Source organism: Myxine glutinosa, chromosome 5 (assembly GCF_964187855.1).
Source record: "Myxine glutinosa chromosome 5, kmMyxGlut1.1, whole genome shotgun sequence".
Taxonomy (NCBI): domain Eukaryota; kingdom Metazoa; phylum Chordata; class Myxini; order Myxiniformes; family Myxinidae; genus Myxine; species Myxine glutinosa.
In genome coordinates this window covers 190,459,042-190,477,642 of record NC_136265.1, presented here as the reverse complement: position 1 = coordinate 190,477,642, position 18,601 = coordinate 190,459,042, and the positions used below count along the sequence as shown (strand labels likewise).

The 18,601-nt window shown below is 46.9% G+C and overlaps 1 protein-coding gene and 1 long non-coding RNA gene across 12 annotated transcripts in view; one reads left to right on the top strand and one right to left on the bottom strand.

The window, feature by feature from the left end:
• Nucleotides 1-18,601, bottom strand: part of LOC137426576 (von Willebrand factor A domain-containing protein 5A) — a 161,095-nt gene that overhangs the window by 30,640 nt on the left and 111,854 nt on the right. For all 11 annotated transcript variants that reach the window (XR_013623660.1, XR_013623661.1, XR_013623658.1 and 8 more), the window contains one exon: nt 15,925-15,987. Coding sequence is in view for 7 of the 11 variants with exons in the window: in XM_078779296.1 (XP_078635422.1) it covers nt 15,925-15,987 (63 nt within the window). In the remaining 4 variants the exon portion in view is untranslated. The remainder of the gene's footprint in view (nt 1-15,924; nt 15,988-18,601) is intronic.
• LOC144892443 (uncharacterized) overlaps nt 1-18,601 on the top strand; it is a 474,675-nt gene that overhangs the window by 424,601 nt on the left and 31,473 nt on the right. The gene's annotated exons all lie outside the window — the stretch shown is intronic.

The following is an 18,601-nucleotide window of genomic DNA, read 5'->3' as shown; positions in this document are numbered from 1 at the left end:
GAAGGTCGCACGGCATATGGCCACATTACAGAATAGGACACGGTGTTGGATGTGTATGCACCTTCCCCGCACCAGCACAACAGGAATACCAATGGTAGCGTTACCCCTATCACTCAATGATTTGTGCTCAAAGCCACTAGACACCAAATGCCTTAGTACAACCCTGACAAGCCAAGGTTCTGACGGAACTGCGTGTAAACGAGTTTTCCAGTACTCGCCCCCCATCCAGTCCCAACACTTTGAGGAACGTCCGGCGCCGGTTTGGGTTAAACCGGCTAGGGGGGCCCTCTGCTTAGAAGGAAAGGGCCAAATAACGGTAGGCAAATCTGTGTGTAGAGCTACCCTCCTCGCGGACCCTAGGGAAGGGAAACACATGCTGTTAGTAAATGTTACGAGTTCGCCCTTACATAATCTCACACACCTCCAGTTGGCATGGGAAGGGGTAAACGGAACAAACACTATCGCAGACCGTCGTACTTGCATGACCACTCATTTAGTGGCTCCACACGGAACCATGTTTGTATGCGGGAACAAAGCTTACCCGTATTTACCTGATAATTGGGGAGGACGTTGCTATTTAGGATCAGTTTTCCCAGAAATGGAAATGCGACAACACTTGCATAATACCCCCGCACCCATAAGGACACAACGAAGCACCCATTGGAACGACGACGGCACCACCACCTTACATGGCGCTGATTGGGAGAAGGCCGTTAGTTTCTTTTTCCCATGGGCTGGGACGGTCATGAGCAGTTACCGCATTGACAAAATTGCGTTAATCTTAGAAACTGTGGCCAACGCCACCGCTACAGCACACGACGAAATGTTGGACACAGTTGTCCATCTGCGTACAATGGTTATGCAAAATAGGGTTGCATTAGATATGCTATTGGCAGAACGAGGAGGGGTATGTGGGATAATTGAGGGTAAATGTTGCACTTTTATTCCTGACCCCTCACAGGGTGTCAGTGCTGCTATTATAACGTTAAGGGAAAGCGCTCACTCATTGACCAGGGATCGATTGGATCGGGAAGCCTCCCACCAGTGGCTTACCGACTGGTTCAAAGGGTGGACAGGCACAATTGTAAAGTGGGTACTAACCGCCTTGGCAATAGTCCTTGGAATCGTGGTTTGTTGTGTAATAATCAAGGCTTTAGTCCTTGCGTGTGTGAGGAAGTTTTCCACAGGATGGACACTGAAGACGACAACTGAAAAGGCCATGGTGATGCTTGAAAAGCTGACCGTGGGTCCAGATGACACACTGGCCGTCGACGTGACTGCAGACCGCGGATCCTGGAACGACGACCCGGACGAGCCACTGGGCCGCGACAATGAGATCTCCGCTTCCGAAGATTGTTCTTCCATTGTTGATATTACCGATAATGATGTCGAGTACACTTATGCGGACCTCGAAGCATTTCAGGCTACCAGGAGGCCGTTTAAACTGGGCCCCGACACGTCGAATGAAGAAATCGACGATTTCCTGAAGGATTCCTCTCGTTTCTTCACGATATGCCATGCCGTGGCTATGACTATGGGTGGCCGTCCACGCCGCAGGCCTACGCCACCTAAGAATAATGTTACTGATGATGTTACCAATGATGATGTGGGCCACTTGCGAGGGTCCCCGACTGATGTTTATATTTCAATGCAGGCTTTGCCTCCCCATGTCTCACAAGCCCACAGTGAGTCAAACGCCACAGACCCAGTCCGGGATTTGGACCCAGCTGTGAACCCAAGCCCGGATGGAGAGGAACTCGATCGTGAAAATACTCTGAGTTCCGAGTCTGATTGTTTTGGAGATTCGCCCGTGGATAACAGCGAAGCAAGCAGCATCGCCTCGGACGATCTTGACTTTGACCCAAAGGAAGTTTCTCTCCCACCTTTGGATCGTTATGCTTTATTTCATGGCCATAGGTTTGAGCCAACTGATACTGATGATGTTGTGTCTTCCCCAGATCACCAGCACGTAAGAGACCTTATGAACATGAATATCGATTGAGCGCCGAAGATCTACAAGGATTTCTCTTGGGGAAGCCTGGGCGAGCTCCAGTTAGGGGGGAGTCCAGCTGCACCTCTGTGGACCAAGGGTGGGTCGGAGATCTTCCTGGGTGTGGACCCCGGTGGAACCAGAGGTCTTCGTTGTGGATTTGGCGCGCTATTCGATCTTCATGTCTCTACGGTCTCACCTCATACACCCATCTACACCTGCCTTACATCATACATCCACTTACACCCACTTGCACCCACACACCCGCGGATCACCCTGCTGAGTGCGCTGTGCGGTACGGGGGTACGGGACATGCTCACTGGGGTGCATTCGTGTGGTACGTTACGTTTAGTTACACTGTCTCTCTCTCTCCCACCTCTCTTGGTGGATTTTGTGTGCCATTTGATCACTCTGCTTTTACGGCCTTACATTGCATACTCACATACAGACGCGAATCATCCTACTGAGTTTGTGTGGTGCTTTGGTACGGGACATTCTTACGGGGCTGCCTTCGCGTGATATGTTGAATGATTTTTCTGTTTTGTTTGAAATAAAGGCCTTTGATTGGCTCGTAGATAACTTTGTATCTTAGATCCAAAAGGGCGGTATGTAGGGAGCTGTAATGCCCCTCCCCCTTTGTATATCCTTGCCGCTTTACCAATTACCAAGTATAACCAATTATATGTTTTGTTTTGACTTGCTACTGTACTCTTTTATGATACTGGGTTCTTTCTTGTGCATTGAGGATGTGTAATATCCTAATAAGGAGTTCTCTGCCTGTGTGCTCTGGCCTGCGTGGGCACAATCTCTATTTCCCCTTCCCAGGCCTTGGAGGCAACTGTTATCTCTCTTTGCCTTTCTCCTGACTTTGCCATTATCTTGCAAGTTGACAGTTTTATGAGTGTCCACTCCCTTTTGTACTTTCCCAAGCTAGCTTTCTTTACAGAAAGTTGTAAACATGTTGCCACATAATGCTGACCATCTCCTTATCAGAGCTAACCCAGGACTGGCCTTGGATGAACTTCCTTTAATTAACTGAACAACAGGATGGGACTATGGTGGGGGAACCAATGAGCCCATTCTGTCTCTGTGTCTTGTGAGCTAACTCCACCCCTGATTCTCCTTATATAAAGCAATGTTAATTGAATTATTTCAGAGCATCTTGTTGTACTGTTGGTCATTCTTTGTGAGTTTCAATACAACTTTGCTGTCCTCAAGCTTGTGTACTCGAGTTCTAATAAATATATCCGTTGCTCCTTTCATCTGAGTCTTCTGAGTCCCAAGTCCTAAGTCCCAATCCGACATATATATATATATATATATATATATATATATACAAAGAATTAAGTTAAGCACCCCTACACAAAGAATTAAGTTAAGCACCCCCTAATATATATTCTTTGTGTATATGTATACATTGGCATATATTCTAAGGTATGTGAGATCAAATAATGATTGGTATGACATTAGCAATTATCCATTGATGAAATGCAGATGAGTGCACTCATCTGTGACGCCCATCGCTCGTGCAGCACGTGTTATCATCCACGTGGTCGTGATTGACGCAAAGATCGCTAGAGGTCTTCTCAGAACAATGACTGTACGTTAGAAAACATAAACGTCATCCACACTGTCCGTGATGGACCTATAGCTCCATACTTAAATTGAGGTGAAAATATGCCTAAAATTCCCCAAAAATTTCACCTTAAATTATTCAGAATAAAATATTGAAAACGGCATGATTGTTATGTTTTTATGTGACCATAATATCACTTCTCCAGAAAATATAGCAATATCATGGGTATATTACACTGTTTTGACGACAACAAACTTGTAATGTGCGAGGTTGTAAAAAAACGGGGGGGGGGGGGGGGGTGCTTAACTTAATTCTTTGTGTATATATATATATATATATATATCTATATATATATCTATATATATATCTATATATATATCTATATATATATCTATATATATCTATATATATATATATATCTATATATATCTATATATATCTATATATATATATATATATATATATATATATATATATATATATATATATATATATCTATATATATCTATATATATCTATATATATCTATATATATCTATATATATATATATATATATATATATATATATATATATATATATATATATATATATATATATATATATATATATATATATATATATATATATATATATATATATATATATTGTTGCGGATATGGCATTTTGGCCTCCATATCCGCTTGTAAATATTCCCCTATTTCCCCAATACTCCCCAACTATCCCCAATCCCCCATTCCCTAGTCCCATTGCCTGTAAATAACACTCTGTAGAACCGACCTTCCCCTTTTTCCCCCATTAAATGTCGTGCCCAGGTCCACCGCATCTCACGTAGACAACTTTCGGACATCTTGCTAGTTATTCTTAGTCTATGTCAGTTAAGGACTCGTTTCCATTAATTCTGACTCTTCGTTGCACCAGAATGTGATTATATGGCACCAGTAGTGAGTTTAGGACCTTCCCCTACCTCCTCCCATCTTCTTCCCCAAACAACAACTACAACAACAACTACAACTACAACAACTACAACAACAACTACAACAACTACAACAACAACTACAACAACTACAACAACGGCGCGCGCGGGGAGTGTGCGTCCTCACTCCGGCTCGGTTAGCCGCCATTACCCATGCGCTCCACGGGGTTACCACGAAGGGGCTGGCTGTCAGCTCCTCGTCAAGGGCGGAGCCTGGTAACCCCCCCGCACCCAATAAGAAGGGCGGACCGATTCCATCTGGGGCGGAGCTAACGAGCCGAGGGCGTGTCGCTCCCCGCCGGATATACGCAGCGACTTACCGGATGTGACGTAAGATGCGCCCCCAGCTTGGAGAAAGAGAAGTCACTACCTCCGAGCGCTGAGAGACCTCCTGCATCTTTTGGGCCGCGCTATCCTGTCCCTGAGCACAAGGTGCACCTTGTGCTGGCCATCGAATACCCGCTTTCCTTGCCATCAATCCCCGTGTGAGTCAGTTTTTGTCCTGTTTATCTGTCGTCTGTCAGGGAATAAGATAAGTGTGTCTAAGTGCCTGTCTTTCTATGCTGTCCCTCTTGTAGTTGTAATCTGACCTTCCGCCCTAATATAACCTCCTCCGGAGGTCTTGAGAACTGAACCCTTGGTGTCGTGTCATTTTAATCCAGCCGTTGTGTCCTTTTCCTTCATTGATCTAGCGTAGCGCGACTAGTCAACGTTCGAGCATAATCGGGTAAACTGTGCAGACGTGGTCATACCAAACCGCTCGGTAAACTAACATCCACAACCGCGTCTGTAACAATTGGTGTCGAGGAGTGGAATTCGGACCCGGGACTAAATTTATTAGGCCCAAATTTTGGAACACCAATTGTACCACTAGGGTAACAATTGGTGTTGGGGAGGTAGAATTCGATTCGGAGCGCGTTTCCCGCGCTCGAAATCATAACGGCGAAATTTGAATTTGTTTTACGAAAATAAAAACCCGAATTTTGAAGGTCGCGCTATGGCGGATCAAGACAGCTGGGGACCGGTAGAGGAGAGTGAGGCAGGGTCGGTCCAGGACCAAATTGAGGGACGCGAGGAGAGCGAAGCAGCGAGGGTAGCAGACGCGCGAAATAGCGCCTCGCACATGGCCACGGCGCCCACGCCCGCGACCGTAGTAGCGCCGCTGGTAAATTTGGACCTTTTTTTTATACAAATGAAGGCCCTTATGGCCCAGAATAGCGAGCAAATGAGGGAGGAAATGAGGGCTCAGAGTGAGCGATTGGGAAACCAAATGGGGGTAATGAGGGACGAAGCGAGGGGTACCGGTGAGGGGTTAGACAATAATTTTAAGGGTTTAGACAAGAAATTTGGGAAGTTAGACGACAAATTTGAGGGGTTAGACAACGGGATAAAAGAGGTGAAAAATGGGTTAATGGAGGTAGAAAATAGAATGGCTGCCCAGGAGAATCAGATAGAGGGAGTGAAAAATGGGTTAGAGGGGTTAGAAAACAGGATGGAAGGCAAATTGAGGGACATGAGGGACCAAGCGGAAAGGGAAGTTAACCAAATGGGGCAGCAGATAGAGGGGGTCAGAATGGGGGTAGAAACCAAACTGGATGCTCACAGGGAGGAAATGGAGCAGATGAGGGTGGCATCTGGGCAGGAGATGCAAGTGATGGGAGAGGAGATCAGAAGAGGAGTGAGTGAGGAGGTCTGAGGAGTGCGCGAGGAGGTGAGGCACTGTAAGGAGCACATGGAGAAGGAGGTGAGAAAGGGGACTGTAAAATTGCAAGGGGGCATAGAGGACCTGACGCAGGAGGTGGAGCAGCTGACGGTGGGACAGACGGAGTTAGTGGAGCAGGTTCAAAGGAACACTGCGGTATTAGGAGGTTTAAAAGCGACACAGAAAGAACTAAAAGATGACTTGGTAGCGACGAAGAGGGAATGTCAGATGGTACGTGAGGGACTGACAACGAGGCTGGACGAGGTGGTAGAGGTAATGGAGACGAAGGACCGGCAAGTGAGGACGCACATGGAAACGGTCAAGGTAGCCTTAGAGGATGAGCTTGAGGAGACGTACCGGGGAATAAAAGAGGTGAAGCAGAAACTAGAAGAAGTGGAAGAGGGGGTGAGCGAAATTAAAAAGCGACGGAGAGAGGATAAGAAAGAGATAAAGGAGGAGATAAAAGAATTGGTCCAAAGTCTGTGTTTGGATCGTGATGATGTGCTCATTAACCGGATGAGGGATTCGCAGGTGATGGAGGAGAAGCGAAGAGAAAGAGGACCCGGTGTAAGTGGTGACCAATATGGTCGTGCGTATGATGCGCCAGGGGATTTAAGAAACTTGGGGGTCGAGATAGACCCGGGTGTTCGTGAGAGGCCGTTGGTGAAGTGTGCGACAGGTCTGGTGTGCGAAAAAGGAGGTGTGCAAGAAAGTCCGACTCTGAGGTGCATGGGGAAAGAGTGTGCTGTCAAAGGCAAGGAAGAATGCACACCTGTGGTGAGTGTTACAGAGGGTGTAACGGGAGAGTGTGCGCGAGAAAGGTGTGTGACGGACAGGTGCATGAGGAAAGAGTGCGCTGTCAGAAGTAAGGAAGAGTGTCCACCTGTGATGAGTGTTACAGAGGGTGTAACGGGAGAGTGTGCGCGAGAAAGGTGTGTGACGGACAGGTGCATGAGGAAAGAGTGCGCTGTCAGAAGTAAGGAAGAGTGTCCACCTGTGGTGAGTGTTACAGAGGGTGTAACGGGAGAGTGTGCACGAGAAAGGTGTGTGACGGACAGGTGCATGAGGAAAGAGTGCGCTGTCAAGAGTAAGGGTGAGTGCGCTGTCAAGAATGGAGGTGAGAGTAGTGAGAGTGACAAGGAGAGTGAGTTGGTTGTGACAGGTGAGCGAGGATGTACACCTGGGATGGAAGGATGCACACCTGGAATGGTAGAGCGTGAGTGGGAATGCACGCTGGAGTTGGTAGTGAGGCACGTGGTTGGGTGTGCGAATGAGAGCACACCTGTGATTGTCACAGAGGAGGTGACCGAGGAGGGGGCGCGAAGAGGTGTGTTGGTGAGGTGTGCGACCAACGAATGTGTGCCAAAGTGTTCGGTGGTCAGGTGTGTGACCAAGGCTGTGAGTGGAATGAGAGTACCTGGGTGTGTAAGGAAAGGTGCGAGGAGCATGGGCACGGCTGGATGTGTGAGCAAGGAACGGGCTGCGGGGTGTAAGCATGCAGGTGAGGCATCGAAGGTAACCGGGTTAGAGGTTAGGTCGACTTTTAGCCGAATCGGGCCCTCGGTGCGTGCTGGGCCTCGCTTTGAACGGCCGCGTCCAGGCTCCACTAGGTGGAGCGGGCAGCCCGATAGAAAGGGTCGTCATGGCGACCACTTTTTGTTGAGGCAGTCCGGCAGGTCGAGATCGGGACATTGGATGGCTCCACGCCGAGATGGTGCGTGGGATCTCGGCCCGGGTAAGCCCCCGTCCCTGCACCGAGTGCCGGACGCATCCAGCCGCTGGCACAGAACAACCCGCATTCATGGCTTGGCTTTACGAAGCCGGGCTTTGGACAGGAATTGGCGCACCGAGAGGCATTAGTGAGTAGACTGGGTGATGAGGTTAGTGTTTTGGCCCCGAAATTAGAGAAAAACAAAATTTGATGATTGGCAAGGGATTGGCAGTAGTGATTGGCAGATGATGAGCAGTGATTGGCAAAATTGTTGATTTGTGGAAATTTGATGTGCAAAATTGGTAGTGAGCGATGGGCCCGGTGGGTAAGGGTGGCATCCTTGCCACCCTTCCCATAGTGTGGGGCAAAGGAGCTATAGCTTATGGGGTGTATGGCAGTGAAAACTAGCCCGGGTGGGTTAGGTTATATTGATAAGGATCTAGCGAAGATGACAGTAGGTAACGTTAAGATTAGTTAGTGACTGATACCTGTAGTGGGGACGCAGGTAGATTAGTGTGGATGATAATGACGAGGGAGCGCAATAGTTTAAAGGGACGACTGGGAAGCGCAAGTTTCAGAAGGGAGTAGTTAGCTGAGATGATGCCGTGTGTGTGAGAATTGAACAGGTGTGATTGCACAGGTGTGCAACTGGACAGGTGTGTGGAGCAGTGTATGAGTAGTGAGTGTTGTGGATCAGCGCGAATGCGCTTGGGGAGAGAAGGGTGCAGGTGGCACCAGGTGTGAGAGCACAGGTGTGCAAGTACAGGTGTGTGGAGAGAGTTGGAGTAAGTGGTACGGAGTGGTGTGCATGGTGCGAAGGTGTGGATGGGGGAAGAGTGGACCCCTTTCACGAGTACCCGGGGCAGGTAGTGTAAGTGTTAGGTAGAGGGTATAAGTAAATTGTGGTTGGATATTGGCATCTGTGGTGCGGTTGCAGAATGGTGTTGTGAATGGGTGCATTAGTGTTGTGGAAATGGCTGGGCGTGTAGCCTGTTAGTGTGTGTAGTTGGTTGGGCACTCCACCACTGTGAGGATGTCGGCCAGGTGAGGCCGCAGGTGGGCTCTGGGAGCCGGTAGTTGTGAGTGGGTGCCTGAGGATCCCGGGTGTGGATCGGGCAGCCCAGTGCCAGAGAGGGCACCGAGTGGGGAGAGCGCCAGAGGGCCTTCCCCAGGTAGTTAGGTTAGGGTAAGGAGCAGGTAAGCTCGGAGGCAACTGCAGTGGTGGAGGTGTGCAGGTGGGTAGACCCGCTGGGAGAGGTACACGCCACAGCCCAGAAATTGTGCGAGGGCACCGGGAGATGAATCGGGGGAGTGAGACCCCAAATTGAAAAGCACCACAGTTTGGCCAATGGGAATTGGTTTTTAGAACCCATAGTGTAAGAGGGCCAATGGTTTGGCCGGAGAAAGACCCCGGGTAGTGTAAAGTTGTTAAAGTCATTTAGGAAATAGTTAGGAGTGATGAACCTGTCGCACCATACGCAGCCACTTACCTGTGGTGATGATGATGACTCCACACCTGTGTTTTCTTTGTTTTGTTGCAGGAAATGAGATTGCTGTGGATTGGTGAGACACATCACGACGTGGATGAGACATTGGGGTGATTCCATCTCTCCCTCCCTAGGAGGGACTGATGATGAATTGGTGATAGCAAATTATGATGTTGAGTTGAAAATGGCAAATTTGATTGGTTAGGAGGGAGAGAAGACGAATTTGGTTTATGGGAGGAACGGGGAAGACAGTAGGGACGTTGTTGATTTGTAAAGTAGATGTTTATGGGTAGTGTTGTGTTTTGTGGATACAGTAAGGGGTAAGGGAGGGGCCATGTAGGTTACCTGGTGGGGGGGGGGGGGGGGGGCGTACGGTAGGAACGTACCTGTCTCACCTGGTTCCCATGTGCCCCCAGTGTGCATTACCTTGCATTGCGTGCACTTTTGCGCCCTTACCACCTTACTCACTTGTCTGCTTCTTTTGTCTCCCACCTCCGAGGATCTGGCTTTGGGGCAGAGAGAGAGGAGAGAGAGAGGTGCTGGCTACGCAGTTGTGGGCCTGCACTTTCGCTGCTTGCTGCCTGGATCGATACACCATATGGACCGCAATGTTTGTGGCCACCCACCATGGACCGCAGTTCTTTTGCGGCCAAGCACCACCCATGGATGGACCTATGGGTCAACGTGGCACCTATGCCATACAAGGTGAACCACTAACAGTTGGCCCCCTGACGGCCACAATAGAGAAATGGACGCGGTTGGCGCCTTTCTTTATTTTTTTTGAAAGAAGTAAGAAGGCCAAGTGCACCACATGAAGGCAAGACCAGCGGCAGAACATCGGCCGGCTGCGACACCACCGGTGATTTATAAACACTTTATTGGTGCACCGGATGGTGCTGACTGTGTGATGGGGTGGTGCTTTTGGTGCTGGGAAGGGGTGCTCTGCACATTATTAAAGGCCGTGGGCCACAGAGCACTCGTGGGTTGGTGTATCGATGCTGGCATGCGTGCTCTCTCTATGCATAACATCTGCATGTGTTCCTCCAAAAACAGGTCCTGGATCGTAGTGTAAAAAGCAGCGTAGTCTTGTAAATAATGCTCCCTACCGGCTGTATGTTTAGTTTGCGAATTCTTTCCGGATTCGGTTATCCTGTGGGTGTGTTTCTGTGAGGAGAAGGGTGCAACGTCGCAGGGGGACATATTTACTCATTTGTGAACATCTGTAAAACTGTCGCACTCAGGGTAGAGTTAATAGTAGAGGGAACTACATCTGAGTGCCACACTAAAATAGGTAAAAATTTATCGGGTCGGGACGCCCCGAGGGTAGAGAAGGGTGCAATGTTGCGGATATGGCATTTTGGCCTCCATATCCGCTTGTAAATATTCCCCTATTTCCCCAATACTCCCCAATCCCCCATTCCCTAGTCCCATTGCCTGTAAATAACACTCTGTAGAACCGACCTTCCCCTTTTTCCCCCATTAAATGTCGTGCCCAGGTCCACCGCATCTCACGTAGACAACTTTCGGACATCTTGCTAGTTATTCTTAGTCTATGTCAGTTAAGGACTCGTTTCCATTAATTCTGACTCTTCGTTGCACCAGAATGTGATTATATGGCACCAGTAGTGAGTTTAGGACCTTCCCCTACCTCCTCCCATCTTCTTCCCCAAACAACTACAACAACAACTACAACAACTACAACAACAACTACAACAACAACTACAACAACTACAACAACAACTACAACAACTACAACAACGGCGCGCGCGGGGAGTGTGCGTCCTCACTCCGGCTCGGTTAGCCGCCATTACCCATGCGCTCCACGGGGTTACCACGAAGGGGCTGGCTGTCAGCTCCTCGTCAAGGGCGGAGCCTGGTAACCCCCCCGCACCCAATAAGAAGGGCGGACCGATTCCATCTGGGGCGGAGCTAACGAGCCGAGGGCATGTCGCTCCCCGCCGGATATACGCAGCGACTTACCGGATGTGACGTAAGATGCGCCCCCAGCTTGGAGAAAGAGAAGTCACTACCTCCGAGCGCTGAGAGACCTCCTGCATCTTTTGGGCCGCGCTATCCTGTCCCTGAGCACAAGGTGCACCTTGTGCTGGCCATCGAATACCCGCTTTCCTTGCCATCAATCCCCGTGTGAGTCAGTTTTTGTCCTGTTTATCTGTCGTCTGTCAGGGAATAAGATAAGTGTGTCTAAGTGCCTGTCTTTCTATGCTGTCCCTCTTGTAGTTGTAATCTGACCTTCCGCCCTAATATAACCTCCTCCGGAGGTCTTGAGAACTGAACCCTTGGTGTCGTGTCATTTTAATCCAGCCGTTGTGTCCTTTTCCTTCATTGATCTAGCGTAGCGCGACTAGTCAACGTTCGAGCATAATCGGGTAAACTGTGCAGACGTGGTCATACCAAACCGCTCGGTAAACTAACATCCCGCGTCTGTAACAATATATATATATATATATATATATATATATATATATATATATATAGATATATATATATTGTTGCGGATATGGGATTTGCATCCATCCATATCCGCTTGTAAATATTCCCCTATTTCCTCAATACTTCCCAACTCTCCCCAATCCCCCATTCCCTAGTCCCATTTTCTGTAAACAACACTCTGTAGACCCGACCTCCCCCTATTTCCCCCATTAAATGTCGCATCCAGGTCCACCGCATCTCATGTAAGACAACTATAGGACATCTTGCTAGTTATTCTTAGTCTATGTCAGTTAAGGATTCGTTTCCATTAATTCTGACCCTTCGTTGCACCATAATGTGATCGTATGGCACCGTTAGGAAGTTTAGGACCTCCCAATACCTCCCCGCAGCTCTTCCTCACAGTTCTCTTCAACAACAACAACAACAACAACAACGAGCGCAGGGAGTGCGCGTCCTCAATCCGGCTTGGTTGGTAGGAGTGGTGGGAGGGCACCAGGCCTTCCCAACGAGCTGCCATCGGACATGTGCTCGACGGGGTTACCAAACAGGGGCTCCCTGTCGGCTCCTCGTCAAGGGCGGAGCCCGGTAACCCCCGCACCCAATGGAAGCGGCGGACCGGCCCCAGTTGGGGCGGAACCAACCAGCCGAGGGCGTGTCACTCCCCGTGGAGCATGCGCAGTGAGAGAGGTGACGAGAGATGCGCGCCGAGCTGAGAGAAAGCAAGACGTCCCCTCCGAGCGCTGTGAGACCTCCCTGCATCTTTGGACTGTGTTTATCCTGTCCCCGAGCCAAGGTGCACCTTGTGCCATCGACCTACCTGTCCATCCCTGCCATCAATCCCTGTGTAAGTCTACCTTGTCCATTTGTCCGTGGTCTGTCTGGGTTAAGATAAGACTGTATTTAAGTGCCCATCTCTTCTGTGTCTTTACCTCACTCTGCCTTGTAATCTACCCCCTTTTCTCCACCACTGTAATTATACCCTCCTCCGGAGGTCTTGAGAACTGTACTGCGTCGTTTCATCTTTCCCAGTCGTCGTGTCCTTTCTATCATTGATTTGGCATAGCGCGATTTGGCCAACGTCTGGGTGAATCGGGTGAGTCGGGAAGAAAGGGGGAACAACTGTTCGGCCGCGGTTACCTCAGCTCGGTAAATAACATCCAAGCCGCGGTCCGTAACAATATATATATATATATATATATATATATATATGTACATTTTCCCGCCCCTCCTGCCTTTTATATATATATATATATACATATATATAAAAATATAACTCACCTCCCTGACCAAGGTCTTTCTTGTCCGCTTGCTCCGTTTTGTCGGACGTCCAGCTCTGGGAAGAGTCTGGATAGTTCCATATTCTTTCCATTTCCTAATGATGGAGCTCACTGTGCTCTTGGGAACTTTCAACACTCTAGAAATTGTTTTATACCCTTCCCCAGATCTATGTCTCCTCACAATTCTATCTTGGAGTTATTCAGACAGTTTCTTCGACTTCATGGTAGAGTTTCTGCTCTGACATGCACTGTCCTGTGGGACCTTATATAGAAAGGTGTATTTCTTTCTCCAGACTTGGCATTTAATATGGAATATTTTTTTTGTGGGGGTGAACTTACTTTTCAAGTTGACTTAGAACCAAAAGTTCATTGGAATTATGTTGAAATTATTCTAGATTTTGTTAATGTGACCTTTAAAAGAAACAAAAACCACATTTGACATTTCGAAGCAAATAAATTGATCCTTGAAAGTGATGGAAACTGATATTGAACTCAATTCACGGACAGTACTGTGTTAAACTTCTGTACGTTTTCCAGAAGTATTTCTTTATTTTGCACATTAGCCAATTTTTTTTTTAAACAAAAACAAAAGTGAAATTACAACTGGGATTACGGACAGTAAAATTACAGTTCAGTACGTTGTGTAACCCCCACGAGCATTCAGGAGAGCACGTACATGTTGAGGCATGCTGTTCACGAGATTTGCCAAGGTTTGGACAGGAATCGCTTGCCATGCAGTTTCAATAGCCTGCTGCAATTCACGCACAGAGGTCGGCTGCTGGTCCAAGTGGTCGATTTGACGCGTTAATTCTGCCCAGAAGTTCTCTATCGGATTCATATCCGGGGACATGGCAGGCCACTCCATATGCTCTACACCATGGTCAGCAAGAAAGTGTTGGATCATGCGAGCATGATGAGGCCATGCATTGTCATCTTGGAAGACAAAGTTTCCTCCAAAGGCTACACGAGCAAATGGAAGCAACGTTTCTTCCAGAATGGCCCTGTACTTGAACTGGTTCAGGTTTCCATTCAGAACAACCAGGTCAGTTTTGCCCCCTGCATGAAAAGCAGCCCAAACGGTCACCCCACCACCTCCAGCTTGGACTCTTGGCACTATACAATCTTCGTTGTAGGCTTCATGCACTTGTCTGCGCACTCAGACATGGCCATCTTGACGATAGACCAGAAATCAAGACTCGTCACTGAAGATCACGTGATTCCAGTGTCCTGGCTGCCATTGACGGTGCTCTCTGGCGCACTGCAATCGGCGCTGGCGGTGTTGTCTTGTCAGGCGTGGCTTTCTCAGGGGACGCCTGGCACGATAGCCTGCTTGAACCAGTCGTTGGTTGACTAGCCTTGTGGATACAGGCACATTTGTCAGTTGCTGCCACTCAGCCCTAAGCCGATTAGCTGACTTGGTACGGCCATTGCGGACTAACCGGTGCAGCTGGCGATCATCCCTCCTTGTGGTTCTGCGGGGACGTCCTGGCCTCGATATTGGAGGAGGGACACCCCTCTGAGCATTTCGTTTCGGGATCTTTGACACCTGACCTTTAGTGACCCCATACTGCCGAGCAACAGCACACTGTTTCATGCCGGAATTTCGTAAAGCCACCACTCCATGACAAACAGCATTGTCGAGTTGACGGACCATCTCCAGAAGAAGCAGCAATAACTTTTGTAGATGTGCAGCAGTTGTTTTCCACTAATACAGAACGCAACAACCCTTATATACCCGATTGTGAAGCCAATCGTCAAATGTACCTGTCCGTACATTTTGTCACGCCACCTGTGATTTAATCCTGTTATTGACTTCTTGCTGCGACAGGCAATCAGTGACATGGTTCTTTTAACAAAGAAATCACCGAAGCGTAAAAGAAACTCACCAGATTGATATTCTGAGTTCAGAAAGGAAACCCAAGTCAAGAAAAAAAAAATATTCCACATTAAATGCCAAGTCTATACATCATGTCCCATCAATTGAATTGGCCACAGGTGGACTCCAATCAAGTTGTAGAGACATCTCAAGGATGGTGAAAGTAAATTGCATGCAGCTGAGCTCAATTTGGAGGGTCATAGCAAAGGGGTTGAATACTTATTGACTCAAGACATTTCAGCCTTGAATTTTTAAATATTTTGTTAAAAAAAGAAAAAAAAAAAGAAAAAAAAAAGATTCCACTTTGACATTATGGGGTATATTGTGTAGATCAGTGCCGAAAAATCTCAATTTAAACCATTTTAAATTCAGGCTGCAACTTAGAATGCCACTCAGTAGAGCGCATACTCCCGAGCGCATACTCCCGCCGCGGGTGGCCGCTGCTGAGCCCTATCTTCCAATGGTAAAAAATCCTTCAAAAAATTCCTGGATCCGGAATAATATCCTGGGCTTCACCAAAAACTAATCAATTCTTCCTTATCCCAAGGGCAATCATCCCACCAACTTTCATCCAAATCCATTCATAACTTTTCCAGATATCTTGTTCACGAACACACACACACACACACACACACACACACACACACACACACACACACACACACACACACACACACACACACACACACACACACACACACACACACACACACACACACACACACACACACACACACACACACACACACACACACACACACACACACACACACACACACACACACACACACGAATGCATTGCTCCCTGGCGGGAGTAACAACAAAATGTGAAAACGCCATGGGGTGTGAATACTTCCTGGAGGCCCTGTATGTTCTCACCTAGTCCATCAACACAGTCATCCATCAGCTGCAAAGCTTTGCACTTAGCGGCACGTTGAGGGACTGTAACAATAGAGAAATACGAGCAATGAATTAAAAATGCCAATGATATTTTTCCAAACAACACGAGCAGATATTTGGAAAGTAACACTGCAAATAAAACCAAGCAACAGGAAGCAATATTCTTGGAAAGTATCTTGAATGACAAATGAGCATCCGTATTGTTAACCTGCAGGCTATGTATTTGTTGAACGTTACCACCTTGGTGGAAGAGTTTCACTTTACATCAAGAACTGAATTTTTCACTGGCCTTGTACTGATCTTACACCTTCCAACCCCCAAGAGTACCTTTGGCTGTGACTTCCTTTCCACTCCCACCTCTTGTTATCTTGCCAAAACGAAGTTTTTGCAAGATGTATTAGTCAGCTTGTATGTTTGTTTTTATCTTGCCAAAACGAAGTTTTTGCAAGATGTATTAGTCAGCTTGTATGTTTGTTTGTTTGTTTTTTTGTTTTTTTGTTTGTGGTTAATCATTTTTTTTTCACGTTTAGATCACTCTGTAGACCACAGTTATTATTGGAAACTCCTGTAACTTCGCATATCAGAGTCCTATAGAGATACCCTTCAGCACACAAAATTTTGAAGGTCAAGGTCAAAGGTCAAGGTCACTTTGCGGTCAATCATGGAGGTCAACGAAACCCTTATTTTTTGAGTAACTTTGATCTTATGATCTCCAAACTTGGTGGGTATATAGGGTGTGGTCCGGCGCTCAGCTGATTAGTTTTTGGTGTCGATCGGCCTTGACCTTCAAGGTCATTTTGAAGGTCATTCAATTTTGACCAAAAGGTAAAATTTTCAAGTTTCAGTTACCATATCGAGTAGTACCTCAAATTGAAGCCCTTGTTGAGTGCTTTCCAAACATATAACTAGTTTGACAATGTGACGTCATTTGACGGCGTTATGACGAAAAAACTGCACTTTTCATGTATATTGTATTGCTTTAGTTCGCATTGTTTAGGTCACTCTGTAGAGCACAGTTCACTTTGGAAACTCTTGTAAGTTCGCATATCAGAGTCTTTTAGAGATACCCTTTAGCACACAAAATTATGAAGGTCAAGGTCAAAGGTCAAGGTCACTTTGTGGTCAATCATGGAGGTCGACGAAACACTAATTTTTTGAGTAACTTTGATCGGATCGTCTCCAAACTTCATGGGAATCTAGTATATGGTCCGGCGCTCAGCTGATTAGTTTTTGGTGGCGATCGGCCTTGACCTTCATGGTTAGCGCTGGAGGTCGAAAATTATTGACCCCAAGGTCAAATTTTGAAATCGTAGGTACCATATCGAGTAATACCTCATATGAATGCCCTTGATGAGTGCTTCCCAGATCTGTAAACAGTTTGACGCTATGACGTCATTTGATGACGTCATGACGAAAAAACGGAATTTTCACATTTTGGCAAGATACGGTTCACCCTGTGGGTGACATTTTTATTTTGTTTGTTTTTTTGTTTTTTTGTTTTTTTGTTTTTTTGTTTGTGGTTAATCATTTTTTTTCCACGTTTAGATCACTCTGTAGACCACAGTTATTATTGGAAACTCCTGTAACTTTGCATATCAGAGTCCTATAGAGATACCCTTCAGCACACAAAATTTTGAAGGTCAAGGTCAAAGGTCAAGGTCACTTTGTGGTCAATCATGGAGGTCGACGAAACCCTTATTTTTTGAGTAACTTTGATCGGATCGTCTCCAAACTTCATGGGAATCTAGTATATGGTCCGGCGCTCAGCTGATTAGTTTTTGGTGGCGATCGGCCTTGACCTTCATGGTTAGCGCTGGAGGTCGAAAATTATTGACCCCAAGGTCAAATGTTGAAACCCTTATTTTTTGAGTAACTTTGATCGGATCGTCTCCAAACTTCATGGGAATCTAGTATATGGTCCGGCGCTCAGCTGATTAGTTTTTGGTGGCGATCGGCCTTGACCTTCATGGTTAGCGCTGGAGGTCGAAAATTATTGACCCCAAGGTCAAATGTTGAAATCGTAGGTACCATATCTTCGCATATCTTTGCATGTAACTTCGCATATCAGAGTCCTATAGAGATACCCTTCAGCACACAAAATTTTGAAGGTCAAGGTCAAAGGTCAAGGTCACTTTGTGGTCAATCATGGAGGTCGACGAAACCCTTATTTTTTGAGTAACTTTGATCGGATCGTCTCCAAACTTCATGGGAATCTAGTATATGGTCCGGCGCTCAGCTGATTAGTTTTTGGTGGCGATCGGCCTTGACCTTCATGGTTAGCGCTGGAGGTCGAAAATTATTGACCCCAAGGTCAAATGTTGAAATCCTTATTTTTTGAGTAACTTTGATCGGATCGTCTCCAAACTTCATGGGAATCTAGTATATGGTCCGGCGCTCAGCTGATTAGTTTTTGGTGGCGATCGGCCTTGACCTTCATGGTTAGCGCTGGAGGTCGAAAATTATTGACCCCAAGGTCAAATTTTGAAATCGTAGGTACCATATCGAGTAATACCTCATATGAATTCCCTTGATGAGTGCTTCCCAGATCTGTAAACAGTTTGACGCTATGACGTCATTTGATGACGTCATGACGAAAAAACGGAATTTTCATGAAAAAATTATTTCCTCAGTTCTCATCAAAATCTTTCAATATTTC